General features: G+C 46.1%; 3 protein-coding genes across 3 annotated transcripts; 2 read left to right on the forward strand and 1 right to left on the reverse strand.

The window, feature by feature from the left end:
• The first annotated feature begins 380 nt into the window (after positions 1-380).
• LOC117579411 (probable nuclear hormone receptor HR38) lies at positions 381-27472 on the forward strand. The gene is given in 9 exon segments (XM_034265290.1): positions 381-802; positions 19254-19770; positions 19832-19939; positions 21902-21980; positions 23178-24040; positions 25469-25606; positions 25928-26383; positions 26386-26615; positions 26704-27472. Coding segments are annotated over 8 exon segments (2109 nt in total). The 5' UTR covers positions 381-802; positions 19254-19625; the 3' UTR covers positions 26794-27472.
• LOC117579413 (ras-related protein Rac2) lies at positions 10199-11421 on the reverse strand. The gene is made up of 2 exons (XM_034265292.1): positions 10371-11421; positions 10199-10335 (listed from the first exon to the last, which is right to left on the reverse strand). The coding sequence occupies exon 1, from the start codon at positions 10961-10963 to the stop codon at positions 10385-10387; it is 579 nt and encodes a 192-aa protein (XP_034121183.1). The 5' UTR covers positions 10964-11421; the 3' UTR covers positions 10199-10335; positions 10371-10384.
• Positions 24187-25402, forward strand: LOC117579412 (bromodomain-containing protein DDB_G0280777). Its single transcript, XM_034265291.1, has one exon. It carries the CDS (start codon positions 24240-24242, stop codon positions 25368-25370), a length of 1131 nt encoding a protein of 376 aa, XP_034121182.1. The 5' UTR covers positions 24187-24239; the 3' UTR covers positions 25371-25402.
• Positions 27473-27560: the final 88 nt, after the last annotated feature.

The following is a 27560-nucleotide window of genomic DNA, read 5'->3' on the forward strand; positions in this document are numbered from 1 at the left end:
GACATGTTCTCCAACAACCCCAAAAAGCCGCAAAGCAAACAGAACGAGTGAGCTGTGGGAGGGGGAGCAGGCGCGGGAGCTGGAACGATGCTGATGGTATGCCCATTCGTTTGGCGCTTAGTCGCTTTTCGGTACTAGCGAAAGCGTAAAATCTGCCAAAGCTCAACCAAAAGCCGGCTGTTCTGGCACTACCCTCCCCGCCCCGCCCGCGCTCCATCATACCCACACAATGCATACAACCGTTATTTACATTTTGTTTTGCCGGCTTTTGGTCGACACGACGACCGACAGCAGCCGAGCGAACGAACCATCATCGGTCTGTGTTTGCCTTTGCTTTTGCGCTTGCCTTTGCTTTACACTGCACTCGCGTGTAGCCTTCGTTTTAGTTGGCAACTGCCCACACGCTGTAACAGACGTATTTTCGCTCTGCTCGCCCAAAAAAAAAAAAGAAAAGGGAAATTCATCTGAAAGAACTGTTTTTGAGGAACGATTTGTGTGACGTTTTTGAGTTTTGAGAATAATATTTGGAACTTTTGAGTGCTTTCGCCTCCCCCCAGTGCCTAGTGCTGTGTGTGTGCCGCGAGTGTGTTATTTTGAGTTATCGCGATTGCGGCTAAGTGCAATTAGTGCCACAAAATTTAGTGCAATGAATTGGGAAATTGTGTGCTCTAGCCAGGCGCATCATTAGCAAATGAATTATATCAGCAACCAGCCGCACCATCAAATTCGATTAAAATTCACTTGTGTGTGTCAGAGTTTTTGAGAGTGAGAGTTACCAACTGTTTCCAGCTCCAAGTCCAAGGTAATACTCTAACGTCAGACCCTATAAATATGTATTCCCACCCACCGAAATATTTGTCACAGCAAAAAACCAAAAAGCCAAAACCCCTGCGCATGGCGCATGTTAATTAAGAAAAGACATAGAACAAAAAAAAAAAGAAAATAAAAGCAAAAAGCAAGAGCCAAATGGAAATGGTGCGGCAGGGGCCATTGGCAATCCATCCATCACTCAATTGCCTGTTCCGAAAAAAACAGATTCTCTGTGTATGTTCCCCTCCATCAGCCCCACATGAAGTACTCAGTACTGCCCCCTACTTTATAGTTGTTTTTTATGCGGACAAAACAAATGTGCATTATTTTTAATTTGAAAATTGAGAGCAGAACAACAACGAGTGCACATGTGTTTCTCCGATTTTGTATTTAATCTGTCTTTTGCGATAAATATTTATGCAAGTGGACTTCTGCAAACCAGATGGCCAAAGTTGATCCGATCCAGATACAATCACGATCCGTTCTGTTACTTCCTCCAATCAGTTCCAGTTCAGACTTCCTGTTGGTTCAGCTCTGTTTTTACCCCTCAATGAATTTGTCTATTTATCTAGATGCAATTTGTCCAGCCACGCCTTCCCAATTAACAACTGAAACAGCGAGAAAATGGGCGCAGAGTCATTCCCCGTGGGTTCATTCGAGTCCCTTGTTTTGATGTTATCAGCTGAGAGACGATATTTCCTTCGTTTTGTTTTGTTTGTTTTTTTTGCATGTTGCATGTTTGGGCTAACAAAATAATTGACAAAACAAATCATTTACGTGGCGAAAGTTTTTCAGCCCTTGCCCGACCCGACCCGACCCGACCCGACCCGACCCGTCCCGTGCACAGCCCCTTGCAACCGTCAGCGGTTAAATTGCACACGGCGGCAAGACACGCAACATGTTTGATGACAAAATTGTGCAACATTCGGGAGGGAAGGCACAGGGAGGCAGGGCGCAATTCGCGCTGAAATATAAATAACAGCATAATAACGAGACAGGCAGGCAGGCCGTCCGAGTGGAGAGATAAATGAGAGAAAGGGAGAAAGCAAAGAACGGATAACAGAGCAGCGGCAAGGGGTAGAGGTGAAACAATGGATATTTCTAGGGGCAGATGAGATCAGAGCTCTAGCTGCTCGTTAATTACAGAAAGAGAAAGATGCAAAGAGCGGAATACGCAGATGGCAGGTACTATTTTTTGATCAGGCGGAAAATCTCCTCGATCCGAATGGGCAACTCCCTAGAAAAGTTTCTCTAAGTTTAGCTGCTTCAATAATTTAACCAATTGGCAATTGTTCTCATCATTTTTGGTGCATTTCTTATGATCTTCTTGATTCATGAATTACAATCCCAAAATATGGCCATAGAAGTACTCTTTACCAACAAAAATCCCCAAATGAGGTGCAAAAACAAACCAAAAAGTCGTTGAAGGTACATTTAAGTTAAATCATATTATGAGCCGCCAGACCACAACATGTTGGCTCCTGTGGGGTAACGTGAGAGAGGGAGAGAGGCAGGAGCTTTGTGGTTCGATTGCCTGATTTACGGCCTCGTCCCCCGCCCGCTAACGGAACGGAACGGAAAGGTTGCTTCATTGCGATAGTCAAACATGTTAACATGTTGTTAAACACACGGCGGCACAGGGAGCGGTCTCGGCATCGGTTTCGGTTTCGGTCTGGGTCTATCCCTCCTCCACTCGTGATATTTTTACGGCCTGTTTTTGGTTAGAAATCCCCTCATTTATGGCTATTAGTTTTTTTTTTGTCGGTTATTGCCGTTGAATACAGTTGGCTCTTACGCCCATTTGCCAGTGGAAATGGCAAACTGTAACTGCTGTCGCCTGCTGTCACAATTTGTTTATTAAAAACGTATTTCCTATTTACTGAACGTCACACAGAGTGGGCATTGGATAATAAAATCAATTGGTTTGGAATTTCTATTTACCTAGTTAGCTGGCATCGTCCGTCCTTCATTTTGTGCTGAAAATATCGCAGGATCGTTTACTTTATCGAACTTTGTTCATCAACAAACTAGCCACAAACAGGAAACGGCTTATCCTTGGCTGGCAGGCAGCATATGTGCAGCGCGATTAGAGTTTTTCACAGGTGACGATTGCCCAGATAAATAGACAACACAACTACACGGCGATTATGTAGTGTTTATGGTTTATGGCTCTGATGTATATATCGTTGATGCGTGTGAGAAAACTTTATGGCCATTTAATTGCTTTCGGTAACTTTTGTGTGTTCTGCCTCCAGCAGGTCACACAAACAGATGAGTCTGGAGATGGGGCTCCCAAATCATGAAACTGATTCATCTTCTATGTTTATTTATGTGCGTCTAATTTATGCCAGGAATTCCACTTAGAATGGGCTCTGTTCTGGTTTGCAGCTCTCCTCTAGCATTGCATAATAATATTATACAAATTTCAACAACTTTGTCGGAAACTACCTAGAATGCTGAAAAATATCATATGGCTAGTGGCAGCCCACCTTCACCTCATTGCACCTTGGCCCACTCTCCTGCGCTGCTCCATGCTCACACCTCGTTGCAGCTCTTCTTGTCTCCCCTTTTCTTTCTTGCCATCTAAAACTATTCAAATATTTTGCTGCATTCAAAATCAAATTCTGAGCTGAAATTCCAGGCATATTAAAGCCATCTGGCCTCTACCTCTGCCTTTTGTATCTGCGTATTTCTGCAACTGAAAATTGCAACTGCAATCTACGCAGGTGCTGAGATGCCCGCTAATTTATGAGCTGTGGATTGTGTGGGTTAATGTAACAGCCAATTGCGGTTTGAGTTGAACAAGATGGCCTGCCACAGGCACCCCACAAGGTCGTATGCCAAAGAGGGGTGGGAGGGTGGCAGTGCATTCACATGCTCCATTTGGCAGCAGTGAGGAACCAAAGCAGAAAAGGGACTGCAACTAAAAAGAGTTCAACCAGAGCTTAGGGAGCATCTCACTGCTCTGGCTTCCCTGTGGCACCTGGCACCACCTGATTAGCATTCCTTTGTGGGACAGCAGCTGTCGTGTCGGTTGCGATTATTTATTTAAATCGAACTAAAACTATTTCGGAATGTAGTTTAAACTAACAGCTGAATTGGCAGAGCGTATTCTGTGTCTCTATTTAATTCCCATGCAATGGAGGAAAACGTTTGCAGACTTTGCTGGAAAGTTCAAGGAAGTTCATTCGATTTTCACCCACTAAAAGTAATGCTTTCAGCTTCTAAACCATCATTCCTCTTGGTGTACCAATGAATATTCAGCTAGCCTCGGGGCAAAGCACAGAAAATCGCGCTAAATATTACGCATACGCCATGGCTCATAAATATGTGTGCGGTAGTCTCTTTCCGTTCTGATTGATGCCTTCCTGCCAGGAAGTCGCTTTGGCCTGGCCAATGGCGTGAAATTCACTTTCATTCGATTTGTATTTATATTCTGCTTTTGTTGCCCTGCCGAGGAGGTTGAGACTTTTATTGATTCCAGCTTGAAAGACAGCCCAGAGACGGGGCCAAAGCTGCACGATAAATGCCAAATAATTAGCAATGAGGCAATGCTCGTAATGCTTGGGCCATAAATCGAGCGTCTGACATTTCATGTCAAGGCTCGTCGGCCAAATCGATTGATAAATTAATCAGAATTAGTCCTTGAGAGTGCATAATAAATATTTATAGGCTCCCCACGGAACGAAGTTGCTCAATGGAGTGCCTTGGCATGTCTCTGCTGCAATTTAAACGTCCATCAAAAGGGAATGAACAACGGGGGAACTCACTGCAGCTAACAGAGTCCTTAAAGCTTAGATCTAAATCTGTTCCATCTGTAGCCAGCAGACAATGAAGCCACTTAAGCTGGCTGCTGGGTGCCGCTGGAAACTCTGGCCCTGGCATTGCCGAGTGCCTGACAAATGAAGACTGACATTTAGCAAACAGTTGGAGAGAAAGAAAAACCAAATTATTCCGCTTACAGCACAATTGTTGCGACTGCTGGTTGGGCTTTCTACGAGTCGCAAGCAACTTGTTGTCATAAGGCAGCAGATTCACCCCCTCTACTCCTCTTCATTTTGTGATGTTATGAACGTGAAAGATTTAAAATAAAACCACTTAGCCGCGCGCGAGGCTCCATTTGCGACAATTGTTTAAGCCCTCGCGAGCGCTGATAAAGTGTCCTTCGAGAGTTGTCTGGGGGCGTGGAAGCGGAACTCCCAGAAATCGTGTCAAATGCAAGAGCTTTTTTGGGCTGCCGCTACACATATTTGAATAATTTAGAGGGTGGCTGCGACATGTTTTGACTGAAATAAGTCAGCAAATGTTGGATTTGGCAGTGTAGAAAATATTTAGCGATTTCCCTGATTTCTGCTAACTATAATCCATGCCCATCCATACCTTCAAAGGAATTTTCCCATTTATCTCTCCCCGCCCCGTCGAGATTTGCGCTTCAATTTGAACAATTAATGTCAATCTGCGCTGTGAGGATATGAATTTGGACTGCTCTAGATCCCGTGTTTATGGCGAGAGAATTATAATCAAAAAGTAAATTCATTTGATTTGATTTTATTTCGCCTTGCGGCGGAAGGTGCCACCTTAAGAATTCTATTTATTTACGTAGCATTTATTTTATGCAAATCTAAATAGAAACCTTTGACTGTCTGCATGTTTGTTAAATATTTATAAAGCGCAAAACGTGCGTAAATAAGCTAAAGACTAGGGAAAAATCTTTGAACTGTGTTACAGAAAGCGCGCAGATGGGGGGGAAAGTGTTCAAAAATAGAGAAAAGACCAAGGAAAAAGCTGAGATATAAATTGGGAAAAGATATAGACAAAAACACCTTTGCATGATGCTACCTGAGTGCTGCCCTGCCCCTTGCCTTTGAGTGTCTTTCTGCCATGGATTTGGGACCGCATTTTCAATGCATTAATGCATTTTTCATTATTAACTGAAAAAACCTGACAGTTGGTGGATGTAATTGTATTTAATTGAATACGAAATCCCAACCCATTCAGCTGCACAAAGGAGAATGCACACAGGTGACGAGGGGAATGGATGGATAGATGGATGGCTGGGTGTAGGCGTTGTCCACGTTTTGAATGTCAGACTGTGGCAAGTTTTTAGCTTGTGGCATCGCGCGTTGTTCGCCATCGTTGAGAGCGGAAATTTCAGCATGTTCGGGATGTCAACATTCCCCAGGCCCGTGGTGGGTTTTCCCCACCGCTGTGTCTGGGTGTCAGGCCTCTTTTGTGGGCATTCAAATGCGGCATGCAACAAGTTGGCACAGCACAGCACAGCACAGCACAGCACACAAAATGGCGGAAACGTGCTGCTGTCAAGTCAGACAGCAAATCGTAGGAGCGCCTTGTGGGGCCGTGAATTATGGAATGCATATATAAACGCAACTTTAAAGTTTTTTATTGAGCCAGCGTCTGGCCGGGAGAGAGGCAGCATCCGCATCCTAATTGTGGCAAACTTTTGCACACGCTTCATATCCTGTCTGCTCCACAGTTCCACACAGTCCATGTGCCGTGTCCGTGTCCGTGTCCGTAACTGTGTGTCTGTCCGTAGCCCTGTCCGTGTCCCTGTTCATTGACTTTGGCAACGACAACGTTGGGCACAAGGATGCAGGACGACACACATTGTGACTTTGTTTTTAATACACTCGACTCCACGACTCCTCGACTCCTCCACTTGCAGCCTGCATCGATATCCCCGTACAAACACGGCTGCATACGTCGCCGGTCTGTGGCGTGCCTCGGTTCATTACTCCTCCGGCCGTGTCCTGTATGAAACCGCCAGTCGCCAGTCGCCAGCCGCCATGACTCTTCCTTTTTTATTGTTTGGCTGTTGTCGAAGCTCACGTCAGGCCCTGCTGCCAAAGATTATCAATAACAAGTCCAAAGAAGATATCAGTGTGTGTCCTGTGGCAGTGTGTGCCTTGTCCCTGCAGCGGATATTGGCTATGCCACAAAACTTGTTGGCTGCGCTCCACCCACTGGCCAATGGCTGGATGCTGTTCGCTTGTGTCCTGCCTTGTCCATGATGGCATCGAACATTTATAACAATTGTCGGACTATCAGTTGGGCTAATATTTGATGGCAACTTACATGAAGCGTTTCATTTATTTTTAAAGATTTTTGATCTTTGAATTTTTGCCCTGGAAGTGGAACCAAATTGTGTGTGTGTCTTCCCTGCAAGATGTTACCCAAATTCCAGCATCCGTTCCATGTTTCATTTGTTGTGCCATCGTCGGCCAAAAGCAACAGCCATTTGGCAATTTTTGGATGCCCAACCACCACCAGTCTCCCCTCACATAATAATTTGCAATGTGTTCTGGCAGGAAGTTGCCGCTGGAAGCATGCTGAAATAAGCCAGGTGGGGCAGGAGAGGAGTGGAGAGAGCAGAGCAGAGTCCATGGTCGAGCTTGTCATATCCTGTTGGCATCTCTGTTGGCCCAGAGGTTCAGGTGGCTCTCCCGCTCTCGTGCTGCCAGGCGGAAGTGTGAAATATTTCCCTGCCTTCCTCTTTCAGAATTTACCTTCTTCCTTCCCTTATGTGCAATGGAATTTCTGCGCTGGAGCGTATTTTATTGGCATTTTGTTGGAAATTTGTGGCCAGCTCTATGAAATTCTTTCGCCTCGCTTTGGGTTCAGCAATTTTCGTATTAAATTTGTTCTTGGCTGCTTTCTGCCTTGCCATTTCCATGTACTTACCCGGTACAGCTTCCCTGGAAAATCTCTCAATTAAAACATCTGAATTCGCATTGTGCGTTGTGCGCATAATTGATTTAGCCAAATTGTTAACCGAATGAGCGGCGGCCAAATTGTGTAGGCAACTCGTTCCGGTCCTGCCGCCCCTGGGGTACCTTTTCATTTCACGCATGCATTTGGCATTTGCATTTACATTTAGCCAGTCGGCAAGTGGATTTTCCACGGCACAGCAGTGGTGGCTGTAATCAGGGGATTAACTCGTGGATCTAAGCTGCCAGATTGAAGCTTCTACATTAAAGTTGGTGCATTTTTATCATTTATCCTCTCGCAACTCTTTTATTTCCATGCACTTTTGGCTTTATTTATCTTTGAATTTGATTATCTGGAAATGTTTAGATTCGAAATTCAAACGAAAAGCAGCGAAGATCGCTGCGTAATTCCATTGCAGTGCCTTGAAGAGTATTGATGAGTCAGAGATTAGTCCGAAAATTCGTATAAATTATGGAATATAACAAAGGTTTTGTATAAGATTGATTTATGTTTATCAAGAGTACACCTTTGGTGTCTGTAAGTGTTAAAAATTAAAGAGAACTTCAGCCTCTAAGTATTTTTATTATACAAAAATTGACATTACGAGGCATTAAAAAGGGGCTGCAACATGGGGCATGCAACAAGGTATTCTCTGTAAATTCCACGCCTGTCAACGCCACCTCCGTCAACGCCTTCACGTAATCCGCCGACGCCCCACAAGCCGCACAATCGAGTGCCAAAGGTGCATGTTTCAGCTACCAGACGCTCTGGGAATGTTTATGCTAATTAAAGTGACTTTAGTGCATCTCTTCTGGCAGAGATGTTTGCTCACAATGTGGGTCAATTATGCGATTCGTCGCGTCACACACAAAAATGATGGGCGGCAGGCAGCAGGCAGCAGGACAGCGGTGGAACCAGCAGCACATCCATCAGAGGCAGTGCCTGGCATTGAATTGCTTTGAGACGCTTTTGTGCGTAAGAGTGTGGAGGGTGGGGAGCTCTCCACTTCTGAGGAGGCGGAACAGCAGGTTGCCTTACGTAATTATTTGTTAATTTCACACTGGGAAGAGCGATGCCAACTAGGGATGGCCCCGAACTACGATGCGTGCGTGTCCGTGCAGGGCATAGAGGCACGAAAATGTCAGTGAAATTTGCTGAGAAGCTGCCTGCCTGAACGATTGGTTCAAGCAGTTCTTAGCCGAAGGTTTTGGCACAAAGTTGTACCATACTTTGCTGTCTGTATATGCCATTCACGATGCCACCTCTAGATCCCACCCAACCGCTAACGAGCCATAGCCCACTGACATTCTCGGCGCACACACTCTGCCCTACATCAGCGCCCACATTCGTGCCACCCACTAGTCCACCTCTACACACCTCAGCACCTCCACTTGTACTTCTGCTTTGGGGCAATCAATCAACAGCTGGCGGTTGTCGACGTTGTCGCTTTCGCTCATTATGACAATCGAAATATAGATAGAAATTGGCAACAGCAAAATATGCCGTGAATGATGGGGAGGGAATATTGTTTATGATTATGCCCTGGCAAATTGCTTAGTGAACGGTGACAAAAGGGGATTCTGGACATCCGGTCGTACGGCAATCGGAAATAATTATCACAATTTGTGACGATAAGATTAGAGTTCTGGATGTGGATGGCATTTGTCTCCGCCACCTGAAAGTATGCTGTTTTTTTTTCCGAAAGAAAATGTTTTCCAGAATAAAAATGTACTGGCAAAAAGCTGATACATATTTCTATATACATTTTACTAATAACTCCTACTGCAGAGCCTGCTCCTGCTGTAAATCCTAAAACAATTAGCTGCGTTGCACATATCTGAAGTGCCGAGCTGCCCAAATCCATTTGCATGCCAAATAATTCACTTGTAATCCGTTTTATTTTGCTTTTTACAGTGGTATTGTTGTTTATTAACATTACACTTTAGTAGTAAATTATGGTTAATATATTTGTATGTATATAAATTAGGGTTCTGGTTGGTAAAAACAATTTGGCAAAGTGTCTGCGCACGCACTCTCGTTCAAAATCAGGCTATAAATATATCAGTGGATCGATTAACATCAAAAGTAGTGCCAAATGGGGGCTTTAGTTGTGGCATTAATCATACATAATTCAGACATTATTCACACGTTATATAAATGAAATGCAAAAAAATACAAAACTAAAACTGAAAGCTCCCCACAAATATCCCACCCCAGATTGGGCGGGGCTCCCAAACGGGGAGCTCTTATCTCCTGCAATGACAGTGTTGTGCGTGTATCTAGATTTATTTACAATTAATTTTATTTGATTTGTCATACATTTCCTGCTGCCTGAGACACCCATTGTCTCACACACACGCAAACCACACACAGTCATGAGTGGGTGCTCGGTCCTCTGGCCCCCTGCTTTGCCCTGCTGGATGCACTCTCAATGATTATTTCTGCTGCTGCACACAGCACACATAAAGCTGACAACAAAAACCAAAAATTACGCTGGTATTTCTTTATAAGGTGAGGCATTCCATTTCCCCAGATCGAGTTGTTGATTTTCTTTGCCCGCTCTCTCTTTTCTTTTCCTTTTTTTTTAAGGTGCTTGAACGCCTCACCTTGTTTTAACACAACTTGGCTCACTCACTCACTCACACATTCACGCTCTCTTCCGCTCTCATTAAATCACTCTGACACGCTCTCTCACACGTACATTAGCTGTAACTGTAAACCCATGCATTATTTTATGTTTCTTTTTTTTTGTTTTCTTTCTGCAAAAAAGAGTTTCTGCACTTTGTCCTCTCTCTCTCTCTCTCTCTCGCTCGCTCGCTCGCTCTCTCTCTTTGTTGTCGTCGCCGCCCTACAGCAGCCTGCACCTGGGACGCGGGGGCTTGCGCACCACTGGACAAAGCACAGAGCGAATGGCCTCATCGAAGACCGTCTTCAGGCCCTTTTGGGTCAGGGCAGAGCACTCCAGATACTTGACAGCGCCGATCTCCTTGGCCATGGCCAGTCCCTGCGGATATGTGATGGGCGTCAGCTTCTTGTCCTTGAGCTTCTCAATGGTAGCCTTGTCATCGCGCAGATCCAGCTTGGTGCCCACCAGAATGATGGGCACACTGGGACAGTGGTGACGCACCTCCGGGAACCACTTGGCGCGCACGTTCTCGAAGGAGGCGGGATTGACCAGCGAGAAGCAGATGAGGAAGACATCCGTCTGCGGGTAGGAGAGCGGACGCAATCGATCGTAATCCTCCTGCCCGGCCGTATCCCACAGTCCCAGATTGATCGGCTTGGCATCCACCATCACGTTGGCCGAGTAATTGTCAAACACCGTGGGGATGTATTCACCGGGGAAGGCATTGGTTGTGTAGCTGATCAGGAGGCAGGTCTTACCCACGGCTCCGTCGCCAACAACAACGCACTTGATGGCCTGCATGACGTAGTCACCGCCGTAAGTCTATAGATTGCTAGTGGGTGGTGGTTCGGTGTTTCGATGGTTCGTCGGTTCGCTGGTTCGTCGGCTCAGCGGGGGTGTGCGGGGATCTGCCGTTCAACAAGTTTTTCGCTCTCGCGTTGGCGTTTTTAAGTTTTTTTTTTGGCGATTATACAATAATTTTTGCTCACGCACCAGCACACACACACACACGAACGCACACAAAGACTCACAGTTTTGGTGGATTGCAATTGTGGATCAACAGTTATTCCAGCATTAAATGCATATGTGACGGCACTGTTCTTCTTTTTCACAAGCAAATATTTGTTAATGAATTAGTTGAGTGCCCGCACGGAGGGAGGAGAGGAGAAGTGCCTCCAGAAGTGCATGCGATCGATTGGCCAGCAACTACGCAGAAAAACACACCCAAACGACGCCTTCAGTGAGCAGAGAAGCAATGAAAATTGCTGACAGAATCCAAAGCTCTGGCGCTCTCCAAATATTTTGTGGGGGCCACGGACCAGTCATAATAGGTTGGGCCACGCTCTTCGGGTGCCTAAATCTTTTTCTACGGCAAGCGAAGCGAGCGGACTTGCTGAGTTACCCCATACCTGTGTTGGGTATGCCTTGCGCCACTTGAAAGCAGGCCATCTCGCTTGCTTGAATGCGCTCAGCTACCTGCCGCTGAGTACGTTGCGCACGCTCCCCATAGCAAGAGAGAGAGCCAAAGCGACAGTCGCCTCTCGAAAATTAGTCACACTGCCGTAGCCGAGTGAGTCATCCGCACACATGTGGTGACGTTAGTCAGAGCGCCGCAGAGAGCGGCTCTCTCTCTCTTTACTTGACCCTGCTTTGGTCTTTTTTGTAGAGTTTTCTATATTTGTCCGCGGCTTTTCCATGAATTTCCCTGCCCGTTATGCTATCGCTGCCGATGATTATGATGTTGCTGCTGCGGCTAGTGCTGATGTTGTCGTTGCCGTTAAAATTAGTTACAATACAAAACACAGACACTCAATGGATGGCGTCTGCTGCCGCTGCTGCGCTGTCTGTGCTCTGCTCTGCCATTGACTGTTTTAATGGACCGCAAAAATGCGTGTGTTGGCGGAAAAAAAGGGAATTTTGAATGACCGAAGTTGCAAATGCTCTTGCAAAGGAAAGCTTAATTGAGAGTAGGAAAGTGTCTAGCCAGTGCCTGGGAAGTGCTGAGCCGCTGACCGCATATGTGATTAAATCCAAAACAAAAGGATATCCCATCGATACCTTTCTGCCTTGCAAATATTCGTGGTTACCCTCCTCTTGAAGGGCTTAAAAATGCACAAAATATCGACAGCAAACCAAACCGAATCCGTAACCAAAACCGAAACCGAAACCGAATCCGCATTCAGCAAAAAGCGATAGCCCAAAAATCCAACCAAATACCGATGTTTGTGTGCCGCCCAGTCTCCAGCCTAACACTCCCACAATTTTCCGCCACATTTCAATGAATTTTCATGCATTTTTACAGGGAAGTGCTTTAAAGTGTTGGCTGGGAAATGTTTTCCCCGTTGAGGTTAATTTTTCGTGCGCTGCTGCCACTGTAATTGGATAATTAAATAGGCGCCCAATGCTTCTGCCTCCCATGTGACTGATAGAAAATGAATATGAATCCGACCATAAATGACCATGAATTTGATCCAATTTGAGTGTGAGTTGGGAATTTCAATAATCAAAATGATTTCAAAATGTTTTTAATGGAATTTACTGTTGAAAAATCCACTACAATTAAATCACCAATGGAATCCGTTCAATTGGAATAACTGTTTCTGTTTCGCTGGAACGCCTGCGAATGGATTCGATTCGATTTTGTTATTCCATCGCCAGGTCAGGTGTTAATGGATGATGGTGGATCATGGAAATAAATTTGATCCTTCATTGGGCAGTGCAACTAATAAAAATTAACCTTTTTTTGTGTTTAAATGAAGTCTAAGAAGAGTAACAGGACTGAACCCGACTGGATTTCCTGTCCTTGCTGGTTACACAAATGATCGCCTGGCTTTAAACTACGATAAACGAATAACAAACGCATTTCATGCACCAAATTAAGAACAAATGACATGGATTTAATGACAAACAATGAGCCAATCCCTTTTGCAACAGAATCCCATTGCAAAAAGTGGAAAACTGTGCAAATAATTAAAGCGAAAAGCGAGAGAGTCATGTGGTAAAGGAATGATACGAGTATGTACAGGCATACATAATAGTACATATTTACATATATTCATACATATAACTGACAGTCGGAGCAACAATTATTTGATTACTGTCGCAAACGTCATCGTTTGCCTGCCCATAGGTTCCCATCTGGCCCATCTGTTCTCCCTTGCCACGTAATTGCTGAAATGATATATGCACATAGGCCCCACCCCGCACTCCGACTGCTTGTCCGTAATCGATCCTGTACACACGCACAGAGACACCACGCCCCCACATTCGGGCATCAGCTACGAACCATTATGTGCAGAGAGTTATTCATAATTGTTGTTGCACTCCAAGTGCCAGAGAAATGCATAACAAACTGGAAAATATTCAAGCCATTTTTATTGCCACACCAGACGAACCGCACACACACACACACACACACACACACACACACAGTTATAGATACGGATACAGACGTGGCGATAATGAATGAATGCACGCTAAAGAACCGCAGAGCCGACCCGAAAAAAAAGCAAAATAAAACAAATACAAATGTGTCTGCTTGTGTGTGTGTGTGTGTGTGTTTGCCACATGACTGCAGGAGCCACAACAACACTGCAGCCGACGAGCAGCTATAAATTCAACACTTTAACAGTCCTGCAAACAGTTTGCCACAGGGCAGCTCTAATAAGAGTAAGAGTGCGAGTGGTACGTACTTATCCTTATAAGTACTTATAATTTAGCAATAAATATTAATCCCAAGTTCATGTCTAATTTGGAACATTTTCGCACTATTTTGAATCGGTTCTTGTTAATTATTCTAGATATTTTCATGGAGTTCTTTGGGAGCGCCCAACATCGGAATCAAATATTTTCGAAAGCATATTTTCAGGCTGCATTCAAATATTAAATGCTGAAATTAAAAGTGTGGTAAAACATTCATTTTGGCTATCACCCAAAGCTTTGGCAATGATTCCCGCTTACAGGTTTATCGATCACTTTATTCAAGATCTACCCTGGGCCAAGGACATCCTTTACGTTGGGACACTTAATGTGCTGACATCAATGCCAACATGTTTGAGGCCCGTTTTAAGATTGCTTTCGAGTAATTATAAATAAATTAAATGTATATTTCTGGCAGCAATTAAACTTAATAAATAAATGCGTGGATCGGAAAAGCTGGGACACCCGCGGAGATGAGTGTCCATCGCGTGCATTTTCTTTCGTGTTAATTGTTTAAATACTTTATTTTGTTGTTGCTGTTGCGTTTCCATTTTGCAGCCGTTCGCTTGCAAATTTAATTTATTTAATGAGCAGCGCAATAAAACGCATTTACTGTCAAGTGATAAAATGGTATTTCAGTCGTGGCTGCTACTCGTTGTTCCCTCCTCTTTTGGGATATTTTTCCCCCCCACACACACACACACACATGTCCTGCTGCTGTTGACATGCGGCAATTATTAACTTTTGTGCGGCTGCTGCCATGGCGCCGAGTGTTTGTTATTAATTTCTTGTTATTTATGCAAATAGTTGGCACTTAATACGCGCACGCTTGCAAATATAAATGTGCATATATTTAAATCACATTTATCCCTTTCAGTTTGCTTGTTTCTCTCCTCTTTTTAATGCTCTGTAAATTGCTTTGTGAATTACAATAAATTAACAGCAGCAGCATGGCATCATTGAGGCTCATACAGCATAGTGGAATTTATGCCAGCAGATCGAATTCGGGGCTGCTCTTTCTTCAGCCTGTTGCAGAAAGCTGGCACAACATTCAGTGGCACGTTCGCCGCTTATCGACAATGTTGGGCTCTTTCCAGGAATTTAAAAGTTTCCAAAACGGGAGGAGAATGAGCAGAAAGAAGCAGGAGCATCCCTGGTCTGGGTGTGTTCCATAAACTCCACTGAGTTATCGCAGGCAGACGTGTAGTCATCTCTGGTCGCATATGCATTCCCCCGGATTCTGTCTGTCTGTCTGTCTGCGGTGCGGCCTAGCCGGGTTCGGGAGGGTCACGTCTGGCCGGGTTCGGGTCGTGTCGTGTCGTGTCCGTCCGTCCTGGCCTCGTCCTGTTTGACTGCTTATGAATAAAGTTGTTTGCTGGCTTGTCAATACACACATGCCATCATCATCATTCCCATTCCCATTCCCATGCACAAGCCCCTTACCCATCCCCACTTACTTCCCCATTCAATTGGGGTTATTTGTCGCTCTATCTGGCACGACTCGTGGCCAGAGACCGAGACCATCCTCAGTCCCCACTGTTTGGTTTCCCTTTGTTGACTTTTTGGCTTTTCTGAATGGGCCACGGAGATGTCTATTCATTTTTCTGTGTGGCGCTATGCGGGGCTGTGCCGCCATCATCACTCCCCCGAGCAATTCTCAAATGAAAAGTTCTTCTGCCATTTAAACATGGAAAGGAAGGAAAGAAATATGCGAGGAGACCCACCCCCTATAGAGGCGTACTCGTAGGCAGTAAATAGCAACAGGCGTGGTGACGAAATGTGTCCTTTGACATTTGATCGCCTGCCACCGATAATCCTGCCCGGCCAGAGCACATTGCCACATCGTTGCTCAGCTCTAGCAGCGGCAGCCTAATGGCTTGCTGCATTATTTATAGCACGTCGTGTGGCCGCCACAGAGCAACTCCGCTTTAACCGAAGAGTGCAGCAAAAAAGGATATAATATAGACCACACAAGTCGTTGACTTTAAGCCGTAGACAATGCCAGCCGCACAGGATGCAGCTGAAGTAATTAAGCAGTTGGTGGGTGAAGAGAGTCCCTAAATCAGCCTTTGCCCTAAAGTTATACCCGAGATATCTGCCCGGCAAAGACTATTTTTGTGTGCATTTTCCCACACACGCAATTACAAGGTTGAGGCTGGATTGGAGACGGCTTCCCGCACTGCTGCCTGGAACTTTTTTGCCACGATGGCGTCTTAATTTACTTTTGCGCTCAGGCGTCTGGAAAATAAAAGTGCAGCCAGTGGCAGGCTTTGTCCTGGGCCTAAAACAACAGCAGCAGGAGGCAAGAGGCTGAGAGAGCGAGGGGCAGGGCTTGCCGCTTGGCAGTGCAGTTAATTATAATTAAGCATCCAAGTTAACTTCAGCACTTTGCGGCACTCGCTTAACTGAAGGAGCAGACACACACACACACACAGCATCCGACTTAGCCACCTGCTGATGTGAGGACTTGCAGCAGCTTTAATTTGTCATCGTCCTACTTCCTGCCTTCGTTTCTTGCTGTTTTTTGCTTAATTAAAGTTGCGTTCATTAAAACGCCTGCGGCGTCGAAAAGTAGGCCACGAAAAGTGTTGCATATTCAAGCGATTATTCAATGCGGGCTCTGGCTCTGGCTCTGGCTCCGGGCTGCGCTGATTGTTGTTGTCTGCACCTCAAAATCCACCACAACAACCGTGGGGGAAAGGCTCAAAATTGAGCCGGCGGCAGGGATGTTCCTTCATTTGCCAGGACAATGCGACACAAAAATAGAAAGCTTTTGAATGACTGACTGCTCGAGTGAGTGAATGGTTGAATGGATGCCTGAATGGGTGGAATGAATGGATGAATCGGCTGGCAGGCAGGAATGCCATTATAATAAATAAAGAGCGCCTTTCACTCATAACTGGCGCACAATGCAGCCAGCCACAGCCATGAATATCCCTCACAGCCTACCCTTTATTCGCACTCACTCTAGCTATCTCTATCTCACCATCTCTCTCTCTCTCTCTCTTTGGTTTATGCCGAACAATGCGAGAAAACGCTTTTAATAAAGCTGATGGCCACAAGGCCTTTGATACCGATCAATGATTACACTTTACTCAAGGCATTACACCCTCCAGCCGGGTTCTGGAATTGGTTTTTGATATTTACTTGCGAGATTTTAGTTTAAAGTGTCGATAAATTTATTTTTTTAACGCATTTTACTTTGTTTTAGTAATTTTTAAGAGCATTTCGATCTTTTTTGTGTGTGAGAATCTTATTTAAAATTTATTTTTTATTTTGTTTTCATGCTCAACAAATGTGGAGTCATTTTTTTTAAAGAGTAATGTTTCTAATGTTTGGAAAAATTAATTTTTTAAGTTTTAATAATTTTTAATGGCATTTTTTGTGCGAGAATCCTGTCTAAAATTTATATTTTTTTTATTTTCATGCTCAAAAACAGTGGAATCATTTTTTCTAAGAGTAATGTTTCGAATGTTTAGAAAAATGCATTTTTTAATGGTATTAATTAAGTTTTAAGTAATTTTTAATGGCATTTTTTGTGTCCTTTAGTCCTTTCTAAAATTTAAATTTAATTTATTTTCATGCTCAAAAACAGTGGAATCCTTTTTTCTAAGAGTAAAGTTTCGAATGTTTAGAAAAATTCATTTTTTAATGCTATTAATTAAGTTTTAATAATTTTTAATGGCATTTTTTGTGTCCTTTAGTCCTGTCTAAAATGTATATTTAATTTATTTTCATGCTCAAAAACTGTGGAATCCTTTTTTCCAAGAGTAAAGTTTCGAATGTTTAGAAAAATGCATTTTTTAATGCTATTAATTAAGTTTTAAGTAATTTTTAATGGCATTTTTTGTGCGAGAATCCTGTCTAAAATTTATATTTAATTTATTTTCATGCTCAAAAGCTGTGCAATAATTTTTTTTTCTTAGAGTAAAACACTAATGTTTCGATAAATATATTTTTTAATGCATTAACTTCAATTTAAGTAATTTTTAATGGCATTTTTTGTGTGATAGTCCTTTCTAAAATTTATATTTGGTTTATTTTCATGCTAAAAAACTGTGGAATCCTTTTTTCCAAGAGTAAAGTTTCGAATGTTTAGAAAAATGCATTTTTTAATTGCTATTAATTAAGTTTTAATAATTTTTAATGGCATTTTAATTTATTTTCATGCTCAAAAGCTGTGCAATAATTTTTGTTCTACAAGTGAAAAACTATTTGTTAGCTCTCAAATTCTTTTGCAACATTTGGCGGCATGCAACACGCTTTAATCAGCTGATTTGGCTGCTCTTTAGAGCTCGAGCCCCAGACTCTTGCCCACAAAAAGGTTTTACCCAATTAACACCAACTGCCACATGGTCATAAATCTGCAATAAAGGGAGAGGGTGGAGGATTGGGGGAGCGTCGCGCGATTGCATAAAAATCGCATTAACAATTTGCTAGTACACGAGTATTTTATTTTTATTGCTGCATGTTTTATTTTTATTTCATGCACGTCTTTTGTACATATTAATGCCCCGACTGTGTGTGTGCCATGCAAAGGACCAGCGCCACACGCACACATTGAAGACACATGTTGCCACAATGTGTGGCACGGGGCCAGGATACAGCCAGGCAGGCAGGCAGCAGGCACTGCAGCAGTCTCTCCGTCGAAAGCGCAATAAAAACGCTTAATTTTTCACTTTTACATGAGCGTCGACAGAGTTACGTTGTGTCTCGCTCTGCCTCACTCTCACTCTTGCCCCAAGGAGGTGTTGGCAACGAGTGTGACTCCTGCCAGGGGTAATCCTGCTGCTCCTCCTCGTATGTGTAAGCCATTTGAAAGTTATTTAATTTAATAACAAGCACAAAACATGTTCCAAGTAAAAGCAAATGGACATAAATATCGGAGCAGCAGGACCAGGGGCAAAGCAGCAAACGAAGGCGAGAGCAGGATCGAGGTGGAAGCTTTGAAGTTCCAGGAAGTTGTTTCTATGCATTTGGAAAGAGCTCTTAATAAGTGCGATTGGAAAGAGGGTTTCTTATACCAGTCAGACAACAGCTTGGGCAAGTTGTAACTAAAGCATAACAGAAAACAACTTGCCAAAAAGTCTCTTTCCATTAAAGAGGCACTAAAAACAACACAAAACCGAGACCAGAGTCCAGAGTCCAGAGTACTCCCTCAAATGAAACGCAAATAAGCGCAGAGAAACCAATGCAGCGGATACGCTGATATTCATTTGATATTTAAGCCAAAGGACAAACAACAACAGCGACAGGGAGAGGGAGACAGACGGGAACAGGGTAGGGAGAAGGGATAGAAATAAAACAAAAAGCGAATTGTGAATTGTGAATTGTGAATTGGTATTTTTATTTATTGTGAAACGCACTTGCTGTGTGGTCTTATTTGTTGCAGATTTCATCGAGCCAAAGCCGGACAATCTGCGGCCAGTCACAGATTTGCAGCTGCAAAAGTGAGGAGTCAGCTGGGAGGACTGCAATCCCGCAGCAAATGAAATAAGCTGCAGCGGTGCATGCAAAGCCGTCAACAAAGAACAGTCTAAGCCGCAGCACAGCAGCAGGGAACGCGGAAAATACACCTAAAAAGTGACGCAAAAAAGGCAGCAAATACAGCAAGAGAGAGAGAGAACAACAAGAGGAACACAAAGGAGTCGCCAGGATTGCTTTCTTGTACTTTGGACACACGTGCGCCGCGGCTGCACCGGTGCCCGTGCCCGTGTCCGTGCCTGTGTCCCTGGGTGGCCTTGGTCCTGCCGCCAGCACAACCATGAAGCTGTCCAAGCTGTCCAACCAAACGAACTCCCAGGATCCGCAGGCGGTTAACTCGCGCATCTTTGTGGGCAATCTGAATACCTTTCAATGCTCCAAAACGGACGTGGAGCGCATGTTCCAGATCTATGGGCGACTGGCGGGTAAGTTGGAGCAGCAAGTGCCCACTCCCACAGCTAACTTGGTTATCCTTTTGTTTCACAGGCATATCCATGCATAAGGGCTATGCCTTTGTGCAGTTCACCAATCCCTTCGATGCGCGCAATGCCTGCCACGGCGAGGATGGCAAGACGGTGCTCAGTCAGACTTTAGGTGGGTTTTTAGACCTAACTCAAATCAGCAGAACTTACAATGTTTGGGCATATTTAGTGGCTGTTATGCATGGTTGATGTTTGCTGCTCTTTGGAGAAATTGTAGTTACAATTTAATCATTTTGCCACTTTAAAATTGCGCCAAGAGAGCTCGAGGCCACGGCTGCTTTGCATAGACATTCCAGACCTTAACCCTCGCTCCTGGCACAGGCAATAGTTGCATGTCCATTGTGGCACGAGGATGGCCGTACGCGGTTCGCTCAGGTTAATGGCCGCCGCCGGCACCGGAAGCGCAGCACTAAAATCGAACCAAAGCCAAAACCAAAACCAAAAGGGGAGGAAGGGACTTTGCCTGCCATACATAGTGGCAGTCACTGGCAATGGTAATGAAGGAGCCGGCCAAGCAGCCGGCTGGCATGTGTAGTGGCCATATCTTCGTGGCGGCTGTCTGAGTATTTTTGCCTCTGCCCGGAAGTGGCTGCAGGCCGCAGCAAGACTTAAAGTGCGGCGGACATAAATCTTGCCGCGATACTTTTAATGAAATTTCAATGTTTTTGCTGTCTGACGCTACCTGCCAACAACCAACAGACTGACTGGCTGTCTGTCTGCCTGCCTGCCTGCCTGCCTGCCTGCCTGACTGTTTGGCAATTTAATGTTTGAGCGTTTAATGAAATAATTCCAGTTGCCAGTTGCAGCTGCAACTTTGGCAGTGCGTTTCCTCCTGCTTTGTGTGTGCTCGTGTGAAGAACAACTTAATGCACTTAGTGCGCTGTGTCAGCTGTTGGAAAGGGAAAGAGAATGGGAATGGGAATGGGAGTGGGAAGATGCACCGCTGGCAACGCTGCGGATGCTTCATATTCAGGCAAAATGGAAAGAACTTAACAGCAGTCATAAAAGGCTTTCGCTCTGCTTATGCAAATGCAGAATGCTAAATGTGGAATGCTAATTCCACTGATTAGGAACGAGAAACGAGAAACGAGAAACGAGAACAACCCTCGGGTCGCCGCAGAGTGAAGTGGAGACGCCGCAGCCTGTAATATTTCATGGCTACGCGCCATTGACTCTGGCAGTCGGGCGGAATGCGGCGCTGGACAGCACCAAGGAGCATTTCCAAGCTGGAAATCCTTCTTACGCTTTTATCCTTAATCTTAATTATAGCCTGCCAGCCGAGCAGAGTCAGACAGCAGCAGCAACACAGCCAAAGAAATGCAAAAGACTGAAACAAAGCAGAAAGCAAAATAAGGAAGGAAAGCAAGTGGAAAAGCCATCACGCCCGCCCCCGGAACCTCCGCCCAGTCAGCCACCAATTTGTAGTTACAGCAACGTCTCCACACCCCCAGCTTTGACTCTGCCTCAGCCTCAGACCCCCTGCGGAGCACTTCAAACTTTGTCATGAATTATGATGAACGAGCGTGGGCCGTACGAGTGTCTTCCCCCATCAGGATATCCAGGCTCTAGCCCCAAAAAAAAAAGCCTCTGTCGCACCCTTTTCATTGAAAAATGAAATGCACGGGAGGTCCTCTTGCTGCCTGCCTGATCTTCGTATACCCTTTAAAGGGGAGCTATCGATGTTCTTTCTAGCTTGTTCCCTGCATGGCAACAGAGCGAATGGAGCAGCATTGCCTGTGCCTGTTGTGGCGTGCAGTTTTATTGAGATTAATCATTGGCTGTGGACTCTGAAGTCAGATTGAATTGCAGCTGGGCATAGTTGCATGTATGCCGAGACGGGGAGCACACAGTCCATTCATTTGCATAATGAAGGCAACTGAAATGATAAAGATAGTCAAAAAGGATGCCAGGCCATTGTCCTGCTGGGCTTTGTGCAAAGACTTCAAAGCAACAGCCACCCGAAAGTATTTTTGTTTATGTTTTTATACACAGCAGATTGCCTTTTGCAATTAGAAGTGGGCCAGTCCATTCTCCATCTAATCTTTGTTCTCTCTCCACTCTCTTCCCTTTGCAGATGTCAACATGGTGGCCGAGCCGAAGGCGCACCAAATCGGCAGAAAGCGACAGAATGTGAGCAAAACCGGCAACGATTGGTGAGTGAAACCGCCTGCAGCTCATTTCAATTTAATCTAAAAGTTACTTTTGCTCACGGGCCATGTGGCACTCATTTTAGAGTTTATTTACATATCATTTAACGGCTTGACTTTCGCTTGGAACCGGGGGGTGGGGCGGGGGGGGTGTTGCCCCAACGTTCCGTGGCCCAAAAATAAATAAAACAAATAGCGAAACAATTCATCAGGCGATGGGCATGAAAGAGAGAGAGAGAGGGAGAGGTTCGTCCTTTTGTTTCTGGCATAAAATATTTGGCTGTCAACCGAATGGCCGAGTCTCCAGACCAAGTTTCTCTCTGTCGTGCAGACAGTCTGTGTGTGGGTCAGTCGAGTTCTGTTCTGTCCGTGTGGGTAGTGGGTTCGAGTGCTGCGTCAACAGACACACACACACACCCGTCCGTGGTTGCTTTTGCTGCGAGCTGTGAGTGACAGTTGCAATGTATGCCATAATGTCCTGGCTGTCTCGACTCCACCACCAGGAGCTGCCTCTGGCTCTGACATGTGCACTTGTTTGTCCTGGCGCGGCCTTAATGATGACTGAGCGACATTCACAATTTATTTGGGCTCTTGAGTCTCCGGCGCCTCCATCAGCCTTTTGCCACTCGTGTGGAAATATTTAATTTAAGCTTAATGACGCCGAAGCGAAATGCGTTAAGGCTTTAAAAAGGGACAACGCAGGATTGTAATTAAAACGCAAACATGTCATGTGCCCAACCCAGGGATCGATTCACTCAGGTGTTGCACTCTCTCTCTCTCTCTCTCTCTCTCTCTCCCACACACAAACCGACGGACACAGCCGCAATTGTTGCCCACTCATTTGACCACAAATGGAGCAGAGGCAGGGCCTGGGGCTGGGGTTTTGGTGTGTATTTCGGGCCATTGTATCAATCAGTGGCAACATAACCCGAGACGGGCAGACAATTGCCAAATGACAATACAAACGGCGAAGCCTAAACAAATATTGACTGACGGAGGGAAGGAGAAACAAGCTGATGGCTTGACTGACAGACTTGTAGAGACTCTCCGGCGGTTGGGGCGGCAACAGTTGGGGCAGATTGTTCATTTAGCAGAGTTAATGGCAAAAGGTTAGCCTGTGGCTGCCTTTTCGCTGACACTTCAATTAGCGTGCAAATGTTTGTCCAGCTTATAACTTAGCCCCCTCCTTTGTTCTGCCTGCAGGGACTACTTCTACGACAGCTACTGCTCTTCCACCCTGCTACGCGGCGGCGGCTCCAATGGAGTGCGTGCCAAGAAGCGCAAGCGTCTGATGACCAATGGCAATGGCCTGGCCGTGGCCGTGCAGCAGCAACAGCAGCAGCAGCATGGACAGCATCATCATAGTGCGGCTGCCGCAGTGGCCGCAGCTGCAGCAGCAGCCGTGCATCACCAGCAACAGCAGCAGGCACAGGCACAGGCACAGCAAGTGCAACATCAACAGCAGCAGCAACAGCAGCAGCAGCAACATCATCATCAGCAGCAGGTGGCTGCTGTTGCCATGGCGGCGATGGCCAATTTGTTGCCACAACAGCAGCAGCAACTGCTGCTGCATCAGCAGAGTTTGCTCTCGAATGCCGCTGCCACGGCAGCAGCCACAACAGCGGCGCCCGGCGCACTCCACTGGTCGCAATACAAACAGGAGCAACAGCAGCAGCAGCAGCAGCAGCCTCCACAACAATTTGGATTCCAACTGAAGAGCAGCGTGGCTGTCCAAGCAACGACATCGCCACAGAATGCAAAGTCAGCAATAATTGCTAATCAAACGTCGCTTGCCGAACAGTATTCAGGCCTTGGCAGTGGAGCTGCTGCTGGGGTCGGGGTCGGGGTCTTTGCCCATCAGCAACAGCAGCAACAGCAGCAACAATTGGGTTGCCTGCTGCAGCCATTAACGCTGGCATTGTCCCCACAGCAACCGCAGCCGCTGCAGTTGCACAGCCAATTGATGCAGCAGCAACAGCAGCAGCAGCAACAAAGGGAGCAACAGCAGCAGCAGCAACGGGAGCAATTAAGTTTGCATCAGCATTTGGGACCTTTCAAAGTGTACAGTGAGTATTGACTTTGGGGAATGCCAAAGGGGTGTGCGTGTGTGTGGGTGTGTGGGTGTGGGGGGAGTGTTCTGCCACTTGATAATTCCAGCTTTAAGCAGCAACATTCGGCCAGTGGCTCCTTGATTCATCAGTCAAACAACAATCTGTGTGGCAGCTCATTCGCTTCTCAACTGTTTTGTGTGCTTGTGTGTTAAAAATGTGTCAACGCGTGGCAAGTGGCATCGCCGTCTTAGCTGTGCTCATGGCCATGCTGAGCGTGGTGCAGAGCCAGAGCCAGAGCCAGAGCCAGAGCCACAGCCAGTCGCAGGAGCAGCCGCTCTGGCCAGCCTTTGTGCTAGATGAGCCGCTGTCCACGCTGCCACAACTGGCGCCCGACTACGTCAACGGGCTGCTGAGCCTCAAGGAGAGTCTGCTCAAGCCGTCGGACATCAATCGCTACGCCACGAAGAGCCAGCCACAGCAGATGCAGAAGGAGGAGCAGCAACAGCAGCAGCAGCAGGACGCGGACATTGCTGAGTTTCGCCCTTCGAAACTCTCCTATCAATCGCTCAAGAAACTCATGGAAATGCCCGCTGTGGTGGAGGCGATTGCCCAGCAGGTGCCGTTCATCACACCGTCAGCGAAGGAGGAGGAAAATGTGCCGCAGTTGACGCCGCTGTCCGTGCCACAGCCAAATGCCGAGCCGGAGGAGCTGCGGCAGCAGCGCACAGCGCTGACAGGCGATGGCCAAGCGCCGCTGCTGCAGCAGTTGCAACAATTTTTTGGCATGCGCCCCAAGAACCAGCCAGAACCGAGCGGACTGGCCTGCACCGAGGCTGCACCTGATGCCTCGGAGGACTCGAACGACTGCCCAACAGAGCCGCCCGATGAGTGCGAAGCGACAGAGGAGCCCAAGGAAGGGGAGAAGGTCATTGTGGACGTGAAGCCTGTCAAGCCGAAGAAGAACAAGGCCAAGGGGAAGGCCACCAGCAGCACCACGGCCAAGCCCAAGGGCAAGAGCACCGCCAAGAAGCTGCCGTGTTGCACCAAGAAATCCAAGCAAGCCAGCGGCCTGCTGCCCATCAGCTTCTCGCTGAACTTTCAGAATGCCCAAGAGCCCAAGGAGCAGCAGCAGAAGCAGCCCCGCCACCTGCGACATGTCTATCGACCCGATCTTGAGGTGGAGGCCTACACCAATCTCCTGCGTTATCGCCGCGAAAAGGCAGCCCACAAGGAGCTGGAGACCAGCCGCAAGCAGCGCGGGGTCCTGGACAGGCAGCGACTCCTAGAGGCGCAGTCCAAGCTGTGGCCCATTCCCATAAGGAATACGATGGAGCCCATTTATTGATGAGAGCATATTTTTGTGTTATATATTTTTTGTATCTGTTGTAGCATTATATTAAGACAGCAAGTTAAATATTTGCTTTGGTCGCACATTTTTCGCAGGCAATCCGGATACATTAATCTGCGGCAATTGTCGGGAATGCTTTGGCGAGCTGTCTGAGTTATTGGACCACAAGAAGAGTTATTGCAAGCTGAGGTTCACATGCAAGTGCCAGGATGTTGCCTTTGCGGCCAGTGCAAGTAAGTGGGCACGACGACTGGGGACGACTGGGTGTGGCAGCTTGTCTGTTGGCAATTAATTTATGATTGTTAAACACTTTTTGCCCCCCAAGCTCAGGCTCAGGGCCACAGTGTTTGTCTAAGGCAAGTCAGCAACATCTGGCTACAGTTATCCATATCCAGGATTGTGTCTGTGTCTGGCTGTGGCTCTGGGTCCTGAGGCTTGCGGCTGCTTGCAAATGCATTTAAAATTGAGTTATTTATGCGGACATGGGCCGTACTGTAAATTCCAACTTAAATAACTAATTAATTCTCGCATGTTGCCCCCCGCACACTTGACAGAGACACCACCGTCGAGCGCCAAATTGCTTTGCGCCGTTTGCAAGGATGCCTTTGGCAATCCCTGGGATTTGATGGTCCACGCACAGGCCGCGCATATGGTCAACATTTACGAGTTGGGCTGCGATGAGGCAGCGGGCCAGCCCAATGCCAACCACACGTTGAACAATGCCACTGCCACGGCCAGTGCAACGTTGCTGGCTGATGAGGCTGCCACAAAGCAGTTGCCCCCCGTCGCCGCCGTCGCTGCCGTCGCCTCATCAACACTTAACAAGGAGCCAAATAACAATCACAAAATTAGCAACAACAACCACAACAGCAGCAGCAATGGCCACATGTCGCCCACAGGCGAGGCCATTGTGCTCTCCGCTTCGGTGGAGAACGGCACTGCCAGCGACACGGAGACAAACTGCTTGGCGGACATCAAATTTAGTCCCAGTTCCAGTCCCAAGGCGGTGCGTTGCACTCACATTCAGCAGTTTTGCTGTTGCTCAAAACGCTTCTCTTGCAGGACCAGCAGCGTGACGACTTGTCGCTGGACGGACGACTGTCCAGCAGCCACTCGGACGATGTGCACCTGAATGGGAAGCTGCTGAATGGCTCGGTGTCCTCGCGCGGCAGCTCCCCGGGACTCGAGACGGACGAAGCGCCAGCCGCCACACGCGCCTGCATTGTGCGTACTCTGAGCATTGTGAGTAGGGGGGGAACAACACTTCGAGATTGCTGCTTATGAGAGAACTAATTGTGGCAACTTTCGTTTCTCTTTCACCCACTTGCAGGAGACATCTGGCCCCACTGCGGCTCCAGCTGCAGCCTCTGCCCTGAGCCTGATGTCCAATGGCCTCGGGTTGGCTCTGGCACCGCAATAGGCGTCCCGCACTGCCTTTTGGATTGTGGGCTTCAGTTCATCCGATACAAGTGCAATTCTTCAGTATTTTTGTAACAGACTAACCGGGAGGAAAGTGTACGTACACAACAGCAAAAGAACATATCATTTTAAATTAGCCATAGGAAAGCCCGATGCCCGATATAAATGCATCGCTAGCCATAACAATTATGTACTTACATACATATTTACATAATCGTGTGTGTAAATGTACCTACAATAATGTGTAATAATCGTATTGGTAATATTATGTGTTTCAGAATGAACTGCAAAGAGTGAACGTATAGGTAAAAATTGTGGAGGAGGCTTAAGAGCGGTCAGGAACGAGCTTTGTAAATACAAATGAAAGAATCATTGTTAATGCTTTGTTTTATTTTCTACATTATTTATTAACGCCGCAAAGCCACGCAAATGGCATATCAAAAGTAGCATTAGGTACAACAAGTGTTTCAAAAACAAATTGAAGGCGACGACACACCATAATCAAACCTAATAACTATAAACTAAAATACCCACAATCGTATGGATTATGTATAACAAAAGTAGCTGCTATGTAAATAGGATTTAAACACTAACCCAAACAGGCAACACAACCATTTGTAACAACATTCAATTCAATGTCCTCCAGCTTAAGCAAAATGAAATGTATTCAATAAATGGAAGTACCAAAAATATATAAACTAAAATACGGCTGGAATATGTTTCAGTGGCAAGTTATTTTTGAATGCGAAAGGAAGTTACTGCTGATGA

Source organism: Drosophila guanche, unplaced genomic scaffold (genome assembly GCF_900245975.1).
Source record: "Drosophila guanche unplaced genomic scaffold, DGUA_6, whole genome shotgun sequence".
In the NCBI taxonomy this organism is placed as follows: Eukaryota; Metazoa; Arthropoda; class Insecta; order Diptera; family Drosophilidae; genus Drosophila; species Drosophila guanche.

What these genes read in the sequence shown, in the direction of transcription:
- LOC117579413 (XM_034265292.1), bottom strand. Translation starts at nt 10,963, where the DNA reads ATGCAGGCCATCAAGTGCGTTGTTGTTGGCGACGGAGCCGTGGGTAAG.
- LOC117579412 (XM_034265291.1), top strand. Translation starts at nt 24,240, where the DNA reads ATGTGTCAACGCGTGGCAAGTGGCATCGCCGTCTTAGCTGTGCTCATG.